A 16,533-nucleotide genomic window follows, 5' to 3' on the forward strand; every position below is an offset into this window, starting at 1 on the left:
TCAATGGCCTGGTAATCGTCCTTATGGACAGAGGAGTGTCCCGCTTAAACCGGCCATCTTGGAGACAAAGGGCTCTGGATGAGCAGTTCACAGTTCCTTGATGACAGCCCAGTCCCTCATACCTCACAATCTTTGAGGCAAATGGTTCGAGATAACAATTCAGCCTCTAACACCACCCCGTGGCTCAAAGATTGTTTCAGGACCCATGGTGGTTTTGAGAAAAGATAGCTATATAGAAAAGCCAGAAAAGAGCATTTTATACAATCTGTATTACCGACCGTGTGGTTCGGTGCACAGCGCGAATTTGTTTAACACCGTCAGGCGAAATAGTAGTTACAAATTGCATATTAGTTACAACACGTTGAATCAATTGTATAAAGCATGGAATGACACATGGTAAAAAGAATAACATGGCAAAGCCACACAACAAGTAAAATAGGATTCGCTTAACCCATGGACCTCCAGGGAGCCAGGAAAACATATCTATGTCCCAGCTTTTCCATGTCTGGACAGGAACATGGGCCAGCTTTCGTATTCCCGCAGTAATTTGTTTAACAATTTTCCCGCTGTCATCAATTTTTAAACAACAGTTAGAATCATTTAGTTTACCACAAACACCTCCTTCCTCGGCTAGCAGGTAATCGAGAACCATGCGATGTTGTAATATTGCTGTTCGCATTTGTGTAGCTTGATCCGCCAATAGATCAAGGGCACGGGCTGTCTCATTAGTAATGATCTCTAGGACAGCTTGTAACCGGATGATGCGATTTAGGTTATAGATAGGTTCTCGAGCACCGCTAACCCACTCATTGGGGTTCCAGGTGGCAGGTCCATAATGTTGTATGATACGTTGAGGCGTCCACTTGTCTTTGCCCCAGGTTTGACCACTCCCACCTGCTATAGAGGTATCAATGGATCGTCGATATCGATTGAGATCATCATATACTTTAACACCCAGTCCATCCCCTTCATCGTCTGGGAGCAGGAAAAACAAAGGGTGAATTACCCCCCACATAACACACTCCAGTCCAATTTGTTGGTAGCAGTTTGTAGGCCCGTTGGCCACACACCCAATAGTGACCCTTTAAGGCTCGTGCACCATTTTCAAACAAACCAGTAGGTGTCTGTGGTGATTGGAAATATGTTGAATTACCTACTCCCAGAGGATGATCTGATGGACCGTTCATCAACAACCTGTCCACAGTTTTTCCCACCCCCTCTGTGGTGTCCCAGCAGATAGGAAGCCCATCCGGACCTATACTCAAATGTCCCTTACAGTAGTCTTTATTATCACTTGACCACCAAATTTGAGTCCCATCAGGGAGATGAGAATATGTTTTATCAGTGAGTCTGCATTTCCAGGCACCAGAATCATGGTGCCAAAAGCAGGTAACATTAAGGTTATTAGACTGATTAGTGGAAGACCAAAAATGGGAAAACTGTTTCCTGTGTCCTGTTTGATTCACCCAGGCCCATCCAGACCAGCGAGGCACAAAATTTGGAGAACTAGAACTCAAAAGGCGACAATATGCCTGGTCGCCCCCCTCTGGCAGTGATATAGCTGCCCTATGGTTTGAACAATCAATTGGTCTACAACCATCAGTGAGGCAATGGTTGTCATAAGTATAGGTCCAGTTGCACTTGCTATTTCCCACGGGAATACCATCTTTCTGTGTTCGGTTCAGACAATATTCACCTTGGACTGGGTATTGTATTGTCCAGGGCTGCATGTCTTCACTCCAGTAAGAATCATTTTTGACCTCACTGTAATTACTCACTAACCATTTTGGGGAAATAGGGACAGCAGTCCATGGCCAGCTTTCCAAACCTAAGGGCCCACCACATACCCAACAATTAGTCAGATTAAAAGTGTTGGCCACTTGCTGGCCTAGAGCCACAAATTTATTTTGCCACTCCAAGCCGAAAAGAGGGGCACAGGAGTTTCCCCAGATATTAAAGGCGGTAACAATAGTTAACAAAAACAACATCTGTGGTGGTATAATGAACATCCTGTGAATATTAACAAAGCAATCACCGACAAAACTACACAAACAATTAACAGTTTCACGTATTTCCTCTTGAATGGTTAACATCTTTGCTGCCCCCTCAGACACAGTAAAAATGTCACAATAATGCTTTATCTGGGCATACCATTTTCGTACAGAGGCTCTCTGAGCCACCCCGTCAGGGGGCGGAGTTCCTGCTAAAACAGTCTTGGTTACTTTAAACGGGCCTCTAAGTACTATAGACTGTTGTCGAATAGTCCGTTCAGCCTCTCTCAAGGCTAAACTGACTACAAACAAACCTTTCTTCCAAGCAGTATATCTTTTTTCTGCATCCTTAAAACTGCGAGAATAGAACCCAATAGGTCGAGTGGGTCCTTTGGGGCCCTTTTGCCATAAATGTATTGATAACTCACTTTTGGCAAATCCCCATTCAATATGGACAGGGTCTGTGGGATGAATAGGACCAAGGGCTTGATGGGCAGTTGCTTCAAAAATTAGCAATTGCAATGCCTCTTCGTGGGGCCTGGTCCATTCCCACTGAGCCCCTTTTCGCAACAAGTCATATAGGGGTCTTGCAATAATTGAAAAATCAGGGATATGTTTCCTCCAAAACACAAGTAATCCTAGTACGTGCTGTAAATCCTTTTTTGACTCTGGCATTTTAATCTGATCCAAAGAGGAAAGGGTGTCAGGGGGGATACATGTCATCCCTCCCTTCCACCAAATTCCTAAAAACTTTACTTCGCTTGAGGGTGTTTGTATTTTCTCTGGTGGAATTTTCAGCCCCAAGCTTTCCAAGTGAGAAATTATGTTATCTTGAGTTTTCCGAACCTTTTCTGTTTCATCCCCACCTACAAGAATGTCATCAATGTACTGATAAACACTGACCCCTTCCTCTGTCTGAATTACTTCTAGCTCCTGCGCTAACGCATGATGAGCTAGAGTGGGGGAATGCTTGTATCCTTGTGGGAGTCGGGTAAAAGTAAATTGCTGACCCTCCCAAGTAAATGCAAAGCGGTCTTGATCCTCTGTTTGCAGGGGGACCATAAAAAACATATCTTTAACATCCACTGTTGCCATAATCGGGTGGGCTCGTTCTTGGATTGTAGCTATAAGCTCAGCAATATTTGGTACCGCAGCTGTCAATGGACCGGTATTTGCATTAAGTCTGCGATAATCTACAGTTAATCTCCACTTGCCGTTAGGTTTTCGCACTGGCCACACCGGGGAGTTAAAAGGAGAGTGGGTTGGAATCACGATGCCTTGTCCCTTTAAGTCCTCTAACACAGGCGCTATTCCCTCTCTGGCCCCCAAGGGTATCGGGTAGGGCTTAACATTTGTAAGCTTTGAAGGGGGAAGCAGCGGCGCGGCTTTTAACAGCCGAATATCTATTGTGGGAGAGCCAAACGACCACTGTCTGCTTTGGTTATCAATCCAGGTTTTTCCTTTTAAAACATCGAGTCCTAAAAGGTTAAGTGGAAACTCCCCCACAACCATTGTCACTGTAGTGGCACTATCTTCTCCTGGCAAACGCAGGCTGACCATTGCTAATGCCTGTGGCTGAACAATGCCGAATGCATCTGCCACAAAAAGCCGCTGTTTGGAGGGTGAAATTCCGCAATTAGCAGCATCTTTGGTTTTAATAGCTGAAATCTGAGCTCCGGTATCTACCAAAAAGGTGACTGGGACTTGTCTTGGTCCCACAATGCCTGTAATTAGTAAATCACCCTGGCCGTTTTCAGTGAGCTGTCTAATATACATCCAACCTTCGCCCCCCCGCTCACCACTGGAAGGCGAAGGATCTAGTTTCCCGCCGGCTCTTGGGTGGCATTTGTTTCTGATAAATCAATCAGGGAAGGTGTGCTCAGGGTAGTATTCTCAAAATCCACTTTTCTGTTTACTGGTTTATCAGGCCACGCTGTTACCAATTTTTCCAATTTGTCTGTTGGCATCCCGTCCATTAAGCTACGCGGGATCCCCTTCTGGTATCCCCGTGCCCACAGTATATTACGTTTGTTCGGGATATCTCTCCCCCCCGGCGGTTTAGCAAGGGGTGTTCTCTTATCACTCCCAGGGCACGGAACTATTTTTACTTCAGTCCGCCTCAAGCCCCTGGAGTCTGTTTTGGTGGCTGGAGGGTTAACAGGACCATATTTGCGCCCGTAATTAATTAATTCCTGGGCCACTTCTCCCCAAGTCCAAATTTTCTTATCTGGGGGGCGGCGGTGCTGATCAGGCGTGAATCCTCCTGAAGCAGCCCCAACACTCTCGCCCTGGGGCATCGCCTGTATCTTTCCTTGTAATTGTATACCAATTGGTTTCAGGTAATCAGGGAGTCCCCGTATAAGGGGAGTCATTCGCTCAGGATCCACCAACATCATCACTGGGGACTCCTGCCTAGGCTCCAATTTTCGATCATACATCATCTGCAGACAAGCTGCCTTTTGCACACTCTCCACTAATTGATCAACAGTCCCCGTAATCGCGAGGGGATCTCCCCTCTCCAAGGGGTTCAAACCCCCCGCCCAATAGGCTGCTCGTTGGGTTAAAGACCAGGGGGCACGGTGATTCCCAGTAGTTAAAAACACTCCCGGTCCCCAATACCCTTCCGCCTCCTTTTCACTTAACAGAATCTGGTCCCCCCCCGACAATGATACTCTCCACACATACTCCGTTTCTGACTCCTCAGGGGTTCGGCCAAATTCCTTTTTTAGTTTTGCCAACTCAGTGGCAGTATAGGGGACCTCTTTAGTTGTAACTTGGGGGGACTGGTCTTGCTCATCATCATAAGTATATTCAGTTTTGACTAAAGGTCGCAATGAAGGCAGCTCTAACTTCTCCACTCTCTCTTTTGCTGCCTGCAGGTCCTTAAAGGGGTAGCCAATTTCTGATCTTGGAGGAATTTCCTCACGGACAGTACCTGCAAGGAGCTGCTCCTTAAGAGCAATTTGCAAATGTTTCACTTGGTTCTTTTCTGCTTCAAGTTGTGCTTTTAATCCCGCCACTTGTCCCATAAGGGACTGAACAAGATTTTGGAGGGATTCAATAATTTGAGATTCTGCAGTGAGGTGGGCAATCCCTATCCTCCACTGCTGCGGCCAGACTGGCTCCGAGAACGGCACAGACAATTGCTTTTCCTTTCCCTGACCGCACTCTAGCATCTTTCTGTAAAGCGACCATCCGATCAACAACGCTCTGCAGATTATACCAATTTCCCTGAGCCCAGTCTATCCCAAGCACAGAGGGTCGCGCTTTATGTTTTTCTAAAAAATCAAACAAAGCTTCTTTCCCCAAACGGGCAATTTTGCTATCACCCATCTTATACAAAGCGGGGAAGCAGTCGTCTCAGGAAGGTAGCACGTAAAGTTTCAAACACCACAAGCCTGCCCCCCTTACGTTCCTGAGAGGTCTCACGTGTTAAAGTGGGGAAGCAGTCGTCTCAGGAAGGTAGCACGTAAAGTTTCAAACACCTTATAAAAAGCGGGGAAGCAGTCGTCTCAGGAAGGCAGCACGTAAAGTTTCAAACACCACAAGCCTGCCCCCCTTACGTTCCTGAGAGGTCTCGCGTATTAAAGCAGGGAAACAGTACGGCACTCTCGTCTCAAGGGATCCTGTCCGTGACGCCAATTTAAATGTCCCGATCCAATGTCGGGAAAGGTTTCGATATGATCCCAAGAGCGAGATTAAGACACAAACGAGGTCAAATGCCGTATAGTCAAAAGAGTTTTTATTATCAAAAGTATCAAAAGCGGAAAATGGTAGCGATAGGATAGAATGGAAGAAAAGGTAGAAATTAAGCAAGCAGTCGGGATAGAGTTGCAAGGATAGTCACCACCATGGATCCAGCGGCGTCCCGTCGGTCCTCAGGCAAGTAGTCGGTGGTGAGAGTTGCAAGGATGGTCACCAGCACGGATCCAGCGGCGTCCCGTTGGTCCTCAGGCCAGCAGTCGGTCAAGGAAGGTCACCAGCATGGGTCCAGCGGCGTCCCGTTGGTCCTCAGGCCAGCAGTCGGTCAAGGAAGGTCACCAGCACGGATCCAGCGGCGTCCCGTCGGTCCTCCATCTTCAATTCTTTGGTGAGGAAGAAAAGGCCCCCTTCACCACTTGTTTCTAGGGGTTCTTTATAGGGCATATTTCGATGATGTCATGCGCTGCAGGTTTCATTCATCACACACGACCTTCGCGTGATCGATACCAGAAACCAATATCTTATCAGCTCCAGCCCAGTTTCCTCCCCTGAATGCCTCAATGGCCTGGTAATCGTCCTTATGGACAGAGGAGTGTCCCGCTTAAACCGGCCATCTTGGAGACAAAGGGCTCTGGATGAGCAGTTCACAGTTCCTTGATGACAGCCCAGTCCCTCATACCTCACAATCTTTGAGGCAAATGGTTCGAGATAACAATTCAGCCTCTAACATTGGGTTTTCCCGAAAGGGCTCAGCATACCTGCCAGGAGCCAGGTCCTGTCCAAAAGCTGGCCAGACTGAGCGGGTGAGCAATGGAAGTGGAGAAGCTGCTCACCTCTTCCCATTGCTTCTACTGCATGGTCTGCAGACAGGGCAGAAATAGCATCTTGCGTGTAATGAAATGCACTTTGGAAAATGCTGACAGATGAGCCTGTGTAAAAACAGAGAGTGCTGTGGAGGGGATCTCTCAGTGTTGCCTGGCTTTGTGCAGACCTGGGTCCCGACAAGGCTGTCCTTGTCTCCTACAACTCCACGACCCTCAGTTCATTTCCCGGTGAGCAGGAGCTGATCATACCACAGTGCTGCAGAAAGCACAATGTCAAGGTGTACTTTTAGAGGCTATTTAAATAACGACCCAAGACTATGCTGGATTCACTGAACCATTGTGATCCTTCCATTATTTGAGAATGCTTGAGACCTGTAGATGTCCAGTGAAATCTAGCCTTTGCATTGAATTTGCTATCTTTTTACTGCCTGGAAAGATACACAGCACATAATGCATTTTCAGATCCTTCATTCTGACACTTTGTGGTGTTACAAAGAAGTCAATAGTACTCATCATTTACCAGAGCAGATGTTTCAGTGTCTTTCTCTGAGGTATTTTGCCTTTCCACCACTGCTATTCAGAGCCTTGCGTTAGCCCTCAGACACTATGAGCAGGGAGTAAGTACTCGATGCCTCATGAGGATAATCTCCCACAATAACCTATGCATGGAAGAGCAGAGAAACTGTAGTTAGCAGAAGTGTTCAACACAGTTTGCATGGGGCTATATGCAGATTGCCCTTAGAATAAGCTATTTTCTCCAGCATCCCTCTCCTGGCCAGGGGGCCCTCATAGCAGTTTTGAAAGAACCATGCTGGGTTGACTTCTTCCTTTTAAAATACCCACAATGCCCAACTCTCGTATGTGGTAGCCTTCTGGCCTGCTGACAAGCAGGAGATCGGGTTCTGAGCTTTGATCAGGCAGAGGGCAGGTCAAACCACATGTCCCAGGACAATGTCCTACCCATTTCGAAGGGGGATGTGTTGTGGGGAAGGTTAGGTGGTATATTTGGCCCCTCCAATTGAACTGGGCCACAGTCCAGAACAAAATTTGAGATCCAGGGGGGCCAAGAGGGGAGCTTTATTCACTAAGGACTATTGAATTCACTAAGCCCTTGGCCATTGAACAGGATCTTCCAAAGTGCATTATTTCAATGCAGTTACCTGAAGTCTACTGTAAAACCCATGTTAGCAACTTTTCAGACACTTAGTCTAGATGATTACATTAGGTCATTAGCAAGCACTTTGCTTCTTCACTACTTGACCAGATAATTAGTAAAACAGGATAAAGGCTCTTGGCCCATCGCTCTGCTTCACTCCTACCTTGCCCTGGAAAGGAGGTGAGTTCATAGAGCTGCACAAAGACAACTTGATTGAGAAATAAATTGTTCAGCTCATTCTAATGTTTGCTCAACAACTGGGCAGTTGTTTTTTTTTTCCCCTAGTCGTAATTCCAATAGTAATTAAGCTGCTGGGGGTTCTTAAGAGCAAAGGTGTTAAATGCCCTTTGGCACAGTGTCAACGCCAAACTGGTATAAGGAACATCATTGACAATTATGCAAGATTTCCTGTTTACCCAGTCTGGAGAGGAATGTGAAGGCAGGATGTTTGGAGGCAAGTGTCCTAACCTTTAATTAAAAAAACAGTAGGAAGTGTGTGCAGATAATTTATTTAATAAAAAATACCCAATTATTTGCAAAATTGCCTATCCACTAGGCTATTTGCTCTTCCAGAAAAGGAAAGTAGATTGTTTTGAAACTATTTGCTCTTGAGAAATCCTTAATACCCTCATAATTTTTTTCTAGAGCTTCCCCAGGCATGCAAGCCAGGCTCACTGATTTGTAATTCTCCAGCCACTCCTTCTTCCATCTCTAAAGGGAGACACTGTGCATGCTGCTCTCAGACTCCAAGGTCTGAGTGCTTTGGGGTCTCTCTCGTAGCATGGCTTCCTAAAGAAAGGTTTGAAGATTAATTTCTCTCTGTTACCCAAAGGTCCACTACTTCACTTCTCTTCAGATTTCAGAAGTTGCTGTTTTGTGATTTTGCTTCCTAAAAAAAAATAAATGTGTTGATTGAAAACCACGGTGGGACTATTCTCCAGCCTCGTTAACCAAAGTGAGACAAAGGCTCTTTGCCTTGAGCAGGATGAAGGCATGAAGGAAGGGGGTCTAGGACTGGGTTCATTCCCTTTGTCCATGTAGGGAACAATACGGTATCTGCAGTCCTTGGTGAGGATACACTGTGAGCTGGTTACTGGGTGACTGACTACGTGGCTGGTGTGGGTCAGCCCGACATGGTGAGAGGCATGGCAGGGAGGATGCTGCCCAGGGTAACCTGCTGATGGAGTACGTCCCCAACGTGGATCACAGAACATAAACCAGCTTGTCATCAAGATAGCAGTGACTGATGGGAGCTGGCTTCCCTTGTAAGGGATCGGTCTGTACACCCTGCCTTTTATGAGCTTTTCTAAGTATTTACTATGTTTAATGTATATTTAACCTATACCAGGCTGGATAAATCTTACTTCTCTTGCATGCTTTTGTGTTGGGAATAGGCTTTCGACTGGGAAGATTTTGGTCCTTGTGTTTTCTAGTCCTTGTGGGACAACCTGACTGCCTTTTCTTGCTTTTTTGAAAAGATGTATTTTTGAGAAAACCTATTAAATCTAAACCGGGTGTCTCCAAATATTCATAAGTGCAGCTAGGATGTGAATGAAGCTGGTTAAACATCACAGCTGTGCTGGCACTGCTGCTGCACCCACGTGCTGTCACAGGCCTGGAATTGGCAAATACAGGGATGTAAGGTTTGCTTCACCAGCTTTTACTGTTGTGCCTAGGACTCTGGGCAGGAAAGAAGGTGTAAAAATATTTCTTAATCCTGGATAAGGGGACATAATCATTTTTCTAGCAATCTTTGTTTATCTATTTCTTCTTCTGATTATCTACTTTGTCTTAAAGAGAAACTGTGAAGATGGTCTCTTTGCTAATGAGAGAGGGGACAGACACAAGGTAGCTGACTTTAACTAAAAAATTCACAAGTGCTATCTTCCGTGGGTAAATAGGTCCCTGCCAGAACAAAGAGGTAGCTGCCCTGCTGAAATGACCTGGTTTTGCATAGTTTGTTTATTTTACCTTGACTCTATCATGCTCCATACTCACATCTAGATCTTTGCTACCTTCTTGCTGTTATCTCCCTGTGTCAATGTGGACTGAGATTTCAGAGGTTAATAATGTACAGCCTACAAAGGGGAGACATGTGAACTCTATTCCCATGAAAATACTCTTGGAAAATGAGAAGCCACTTCCCCTTTGAACTATTAACAGGACTGCTGGATGACCTGCAGGGTGACTTTGGTCAGCAGATGGGCCTGACGGGGAAAATGGCTGCAGGAGCAAAAGGGATCTCCTTGGGAGGTGTATGAGCGGAAACTGGGTGTCCACAAAAGAACGGCTGAAGGGTGGAAGTAGCTGTAGATTAATTTATTTTGTCTAAGATTGTAGAATGCTTGAGCTGCTTAAAGTATTGGTTTATTGAGTTTGTTTGTGCTGCGTGTTGCAGTATTGACAACCTGAAAGTCAAAGAAACAGTTGGTGTTGATGTCAGGTTCTCCTTCTGCACCAAAATAATACTCACGCGAGCTGTACATGCAAGCAGCGATAACCTCTGAGGAGGTAAGACCCTCATCCTCCTCAGCTGCTGTCTTAAAGAACAAAGTGTTCAACTCTGTTGAGCAGTACCCAAGTCATGTTAGGGAAGAGAGGATATGGGTGAATTCCCTGTCAAGACTGGTATCTTCTGGAAAGAGCTGATATCACAGCAGTGATACACTGGAAGGATTTTAGATGAAAGAGGAAGAGCTATCAGAGGTGACACTTAACCTGGAACATGGAAGCTGAGGTGATGATGCAGAGAAATGTGAAAGCACAGAGAGGGGAAGGACACGTTGCTGGCAGGTGTGGGAAAAGGCAAGTGACAGGAAGGTGGGCTCCATAATTTGGAAGTAAAGCTTGAACTGGAAAAATTGTACCTGGAGGGACACTTAGGACTCAGAGGAAACTGAAGATGCTTGCTCCATCCTCTGCAGGCCTTTGCTTCCCTGCTGATAGTTTCTTGTATCCAAAGGGAGATGGTGGTGGGGGAAAAGCTGAACTGCCCTCTCCCATGCTTCTTGCAAAGCCTTCCCTCTTTTTAAAAATCACCTCAGACCCAAACAGCTGGCCTGGTCCACAAGGGACCCATTTGTATCTAGTATGGTGAGGAGGGTCAGTGCAGGGCGTGGGACTATGGAGGACGATGGAGTTATCCCCACGTCAACGCCATCGGGGTGACATGGTCACATTAAGAGCTTAGAACAGTGGCAGGTGGGCTACAAGAAAGTCAAGGAGTGCGAGGTTGGTCTGGAGCTGATAAGGGGAGCCTTGCCTGTATTATGAAGTACTGGGCTGGCTTCTGTTTTGGGATGCTGGGCATCTTGGGAAGCATTCCCTGGTCTGAGAGTATTTAACTTTGCTCTAGGAAAATGAGGCTGTATATGGACCCAGAAGCTTTCCATGTTGCAGGCACTACCGGTTCCTGCTAGAAAGCCTGATCAGTGGCCTTCCTCCTCCTGCTTTTCCCCATCTGTAAAGGCCTGTGGGTGGGTTTTGAGCTATCTCCTGAATGTCTTGCCAGATGCTGTGTGGCCGGGAAAGGGCAGACTAACTTTGGCCAGTCCTGCCTTATGCCATGCTTCGTGCCTGTTGCCTGGACCCCCCTTCAGTCATCTTTCTACCCTATCCTGCCCCAGCACTTGCACATGCTTCTTTGGAGCAGCTTGGACTTGCTCATGTGATGGGAACTCAGGAAAGCCAGTATAGCCACAATCACTGGAAATTCAACATAAAATCATCTTTTCAATACCTGTACAGAAAGGCTTGAGCAGGTGTTTGCTTTCTCTTAGGAGCTACAAACCAACGGTGGAAGCTCCAGATGACTTGGGATATTGCTGTGGAGAAATGGAGTGAAAAACATGAAGATTAGTTTGAGATGATACTGTAGCATGAATGTTTTTGGGGACAGTGGTTTTTTTTCTGAGTGATCCAGCATAAATTACTGCTTCTGTCAAAAAAAAAATAAAAAATAGAGTACTATGGACAAACTCGACTGTGCTATCTTGGCTTGGGGAAGGTTGTACTTTTGCTGGCCTGGAACAGTTTAGGATCTGGAATTGTGTCTTCTGGTGTGGGATCACTTAATACTCTGCAGGCTGTGCTCTGGGGAGGACTGGCCGCAGCTGCGTGCTCTTGTCCCCTCTGCCAGACTCCCACCCGGGCCAGGGCTCTCTCCGCTTCTCCAGACAGCTCGTTTGTGCTCTTTGATGAAAGGTTATTGCTTTGAAACCAACAAATTCTTCACTGTGTGGAGACGAGAAACAGGCAGCTCTAGGGTGTAACTCAGCAGGCTGATTTTAGATGTCTGCTCGAGGCTAGTGAATTGCACCTTTTAATTATTTACTCCCTTTGATTGCACTAACACCTGGTGGGTTTTGGCAACATGGGGACTGCAGTAGGGGTTGGTAATGGCAACTAGTGGGATTAACTGCTGAGAGAAGAGAAGGCAAAAATTAATGGCCAGGAAAGCTGATAGCAAGTCTTGCAGACTCCATCTTTCCTCCTCTGGCTGCTGCTGCTGTTGTTCCATCTTCCTCCCACTCGCTGCTGATGCCAATGAGGTCTGTTTGTACCCACTTTCACAAGAGTGAGTGGGAGTCACTTGAGTCAGCTCTGAGTGTGTCCTTACCGCTTCTTCAGTGTAGGTGATCTCTGCTCAGCATGCAGGCATCGAAGTTGCCAGGGGCGGTTTTGAGGTGGCTATCCTAGGAATTTGCTCTTGATTTTCCTTAAGAGGCAGGTCACTGAGAAAAAGTTGCTATTTTCTACAATCTGTCACTAGGGATTTCTCAGCAGGGCAAAAAGTAAACCTCCTGTTTAATTTAATAAATGGCTTTATCCATTTCAACTTCACATTTCCACGTACAGTTGCTTGTTGATGCAAAAACGATGTCCTAAGGTGAGCCATAGTTCATAAGGCACATCTCCTGTCGCATTAGTGGCCTTTCTAATAAGTAAAAGAACATAGGGTGATTTTATAAACTTCTCATTTATTTTCAGCATCTGCTTTAAATGTTCATGTGTGGTTCAGGGGTGGAGGAGGAATTAATGTCAAAAAATGCTAGGTTCACTAAAGTTCTTTCTTTTCCTTTAAAAATAGGGAGTTTTGTTGTTCATTCTTCTTCTATTATTATTCTTAGGGTAAGCTAGTGACTAGGATGATTCCTCTTAAAAGATGTTACTTACAAATATCTTTTAAATCAGTTTCCCCATTTAAAAGAAAACATGATCTACAAGGTGACCTGTTTTTACTGGATAAGATTAGGAGAGACTGAGTTACGGTGATGCACTGACCTCTGTTGGCATCAACCTCTCTTACTGAAACTCCTCTTAAATGCTGAATTTGATACTCCAGAAAATAGATGACACATCCGAGACAAGACCTGAGGCAGAATCAGTTCACGATGAAGCCATACTCCGATGCCACAGTAAATCCAACACCGTGACTCTCCAACCAATTCACTGTTCTTGGGCATAATGACACACAGTGTTGGTTTCTTAACCCACCCCCCTCAATCAGGTGTTTTAAATATGCCAAAAAAGCTGGGTGATTTCTTTTGGACCAGCAGGCTCTGTGATGGACCAGGTATTGGCTGCCTGTCCTTCTGCGGCTGGCATAAAGCCAGGCTGTGAAGAAAAAGCACACACAACAGCTCCGTCAGATGCTCTGGCTAACGGTGAACTGCGTGCCCATGCCTGACTGCAGCCTGTTTTGTACTGCCACATCATCCCGTCGTACGTTGATCCAGTACGAACTGTCAGGCATGCCTGTTCGTGCAGTGTTGGCCTGCTGTCAGCAAACTTCTTCTCTGCAACACCCTAAAGCAACTTTGACCAATTAGCTCCAATTAGAGCTGCTTCTCTCCCGGAGACAACTTGTCAGGGGAGCTAGTTGCCATAAGCATTAAAGGAGCTTGGTGGAGAGAAATGGGCATTTCCAGGCTGCAGGTTGTCTGATTTTCGTTTGGGATGGGATGACTTGCTCTCTGGAGGTTGCTCTCTACAGCAGCCTCTGCCGTGTGGCTCCAATCCTCCAGCGGGAATGACTTCCAGGTGCATGCTAGGTTTGCCTCAGATGAAACTCCAGGTGATGCCAAGATCTGATGGGTGAAGCAATCAAAATGCTGCTAAAGAGCATAATACCCTCAGGAAAATGAAGACTTTGTGTGCATAGGGAGGGATGACCGTGGGAGATGGTTATGTGAACTTTGGCTGCCCTGGTACAAGGAGCTTTCCTTTGCTGTCTGCCTATACAAGGACTAAATACTCGGGAAATTTCTGTTTAGGAGATATCTGTACTCCTCTCCATTCCCCTGGGGGCACCTGCATGCACAACTTGGGGGGGGGGCTTTGTGTGTATTTAAGAAACTCCTCAGAGACTTCTAGGCTTACTGAGTAACTGGGGGAAAATACATGAATCCATATTTCATTTGTACTTCTGTCAGTCCACAGGCATTTCAAAGAGAAGCTGTGCCTGTTGCCGTGGGTAGCCTTTGGAGATAAGTTTTAAAGAAGCGTGGAGAAAGAAACAGGCTCTCCAGCCCTCATTTCTCATCTAGCAAGCAAAATTGTTAGCTTTTGTATTGGAAGGAAACCTGCCTAATCAAGCCGAGAGGGACAGTAACATGCAGGGACATGCCTGCTCATGCGCTGCTCAAAGTGGAGGCTGAGACTCAGCTGCTCTGTCAGAATGTGAGTCATGTTTTTATTTGTGTTTTTCTAAGCCTGACTTGAGAAAGCTCTTGGAAGAAATTTTACAGCCCTTGACATCACTCTGCACTTTTGCAAGACAATAGCCTGACATTTCAGCCTAGGTGTTGGATTAAATGATAACTGGAGATTGTGTAAATACTTCTACTTAACCATGATTATCTTGCCAAGGCCTTGTGCAAGCTGGGGGCTTCTGCTGTTGGTCTGGTTCCACTAAAGCATGCCATTAAGATAGCAGCGCTGTCTGTACCGCTATGGGTTAGCTCTTCTTTGAAGCCACTGGTGGAAAGCCCACGGGGGAGGAACTGAGGGAAGAACACCCTGACCACGAAAGCTTGCTATCAGGCTGAATCTGGGTGGTGTACAGAGCCCACAAATAACACCTGAGCGGAGGTAAGCTGCAAGTATGCTGTTCTCCTGTTGTACACAAGCATATCCCTGGTCTCAGCTCTCTAGGCAGTCATGCTCTGGTAGGCAAGGCAATGAAAGGGAACAGAGACTGCTGCATAAATATGCTTGTCCAGCTGTATCCTGCATTTCCTCTAGAATTACCGTCTTCTAAACTCTGTCTGCGAGAGCAAAGGGACTTGCATTTCTCAGCCTCATGCTAACAGCCGCAAGCCTGAAAGCATTTGTGGGGTTTTATGCTTACTTTCATTTTAAAAATGAGGAAGCTCAGGACTGCTGGGTGAAGGGTGAGTGAGCTTCACACATTTTGATGCCTTATGGATATGTTCTCAGAAAAATTGTTATCCTTTTAGGACCATTGTTTTCCCCTTTGCCCAGCTGAGTGATTTCATAGCTTTAACTAATGATCTCACAATCTGTTTTCAAGTTGCAGTAGTAGTGTTTTCCCACAAATGGGGTTCATTTACCTGGTGTGCAAGCCAATAACACACAGAGTTGAGGTGTTTTCAAATTAATTTCATTGACGTGCATGAATGGGTGTCTGTCTCAAGACAGCACACCCTTGTCTCAAAAACTCTCACATGTATACACTTAACTAATACATATTAATTGTTATTTTCCTTAATGAGTAATTCTTTCTTCTTCGCCCCTCATGTAAATTAGTGCGCAGTCTCTGTCTTCTTCCTTCATTGTCTTCTTTTGAGTAGGTGGTATCATTTGAGTCGGTGGTCATGATCTCCCCCTATAGGAATTACCTTTTGCCTACTTCTTCCCTAATCTTGGCAGTTCCAAGCAGTTCTTCAAGGTTTATTGACCAGACCACAGTCCATTACCTTTTCTGACATAAACATAAAGCCCCATTGTCTGCCTAAACTCTAAATCATGTCTAGTTATTGTTTCCCTATTTTAAAGATTAACTGATGGGGGCTGTACACAGGACTTTAGCAGCTCCCTGGTTATTTCAATCATATTATACATATTAATTAATAACAGTAGGAACATGGCGCTAGCACTTTCCCTTCCCAGTAGTCCTCTTGGTGGGTAAAATGTGAATGCAGACAGCAGAACCATGTTTCATTTTTAGCCACCCGCTTGCTCTCCAATGGCCAGGTCTTGCCTGTGCTCCACTCTAGCATGGTGGTACCTTGCTACCTTTTTTCCCTACCTGCCACTGTGAGCCATCATGGGCGACTGTTTTAAATTTATCAGACTTCCCATCATAGGCAAAAAACTTTGGCTGCCTCTGTCCTGAAGTACAGGCTTTTCTCTCCTGGTTGTCCAAATTAAGGGACCTGCTCAAGCTCCTTGTACAGAAATAAGCACAGAGATTTGTATGCGTGGCCAGATCTCACCTTGACATGGGTCTGGAACACAACCCTATTGTGCTCCTCAACCCCAGAGCTGAGAAATAGCTTTGTGTCCCACGCTGTAGGCATAGTCCTTGCAGATCACAGGACCCAGTGGGAGAAAGCAGGTTTGGAAAGGAGCAAGCTTACATGTATGCGGCAGACCTTTTTGCATCCCTTTGTTGACTGTAGGAAGGAAAGCAGATGTTTTGAAAGATGACTGAGTTTCCTTGCTGAGATGATCAGCACTGAAAAGGAAAGGGACAAGCAGCAGGAAGAAAAGTGAGGTTGGAGACCATGGTCAATCCACTGAAGAAGTAAGGGCACCTGTAATGTGAGTCTTAGTAAACTGGTGCCCTTAGGAAGGGCTTCTAGGGGGTGGAAACCAGTTGGAAAACTTCAGTAGC

The 16,533-nt window shown here is 45.8% G+C and overlaps 1 protein-coding gene across 1 annotated transcript; it reads right to left on the minus strand.

The window, feature by feature from the left end:
* Positions 1–3,808: 3,808 nt before the first annotated feature.
* Positions 3,809–5,324, minus strand: LOC115334490. Its single transcript, XM_029998650.2, is given in 2 exon segments — positions 3,809–5,080; positions 5,082–5,324. Coding segments are annotated over 2 exon segments (1,515 nt in total).
* Positions 5,325–16,533: the final 11,209 nt, after the last annotated feature.

This window comes from Aquila chrysaetos, chromosome 23, assembly GCF_900496995.4.
Source record: "Aquila chrysaetos chrysaetos chromosome 23, bAquChr1.4, whole genome shotgun sequence".
In the NCBI taxonomy this organism is placed as follows: domain Eukaryota; kingdom Metazoa; phylum Chordata; class Aves; order Accipitriformes; family Accipitridae; genus Aquila; species Aquila chrysaetos.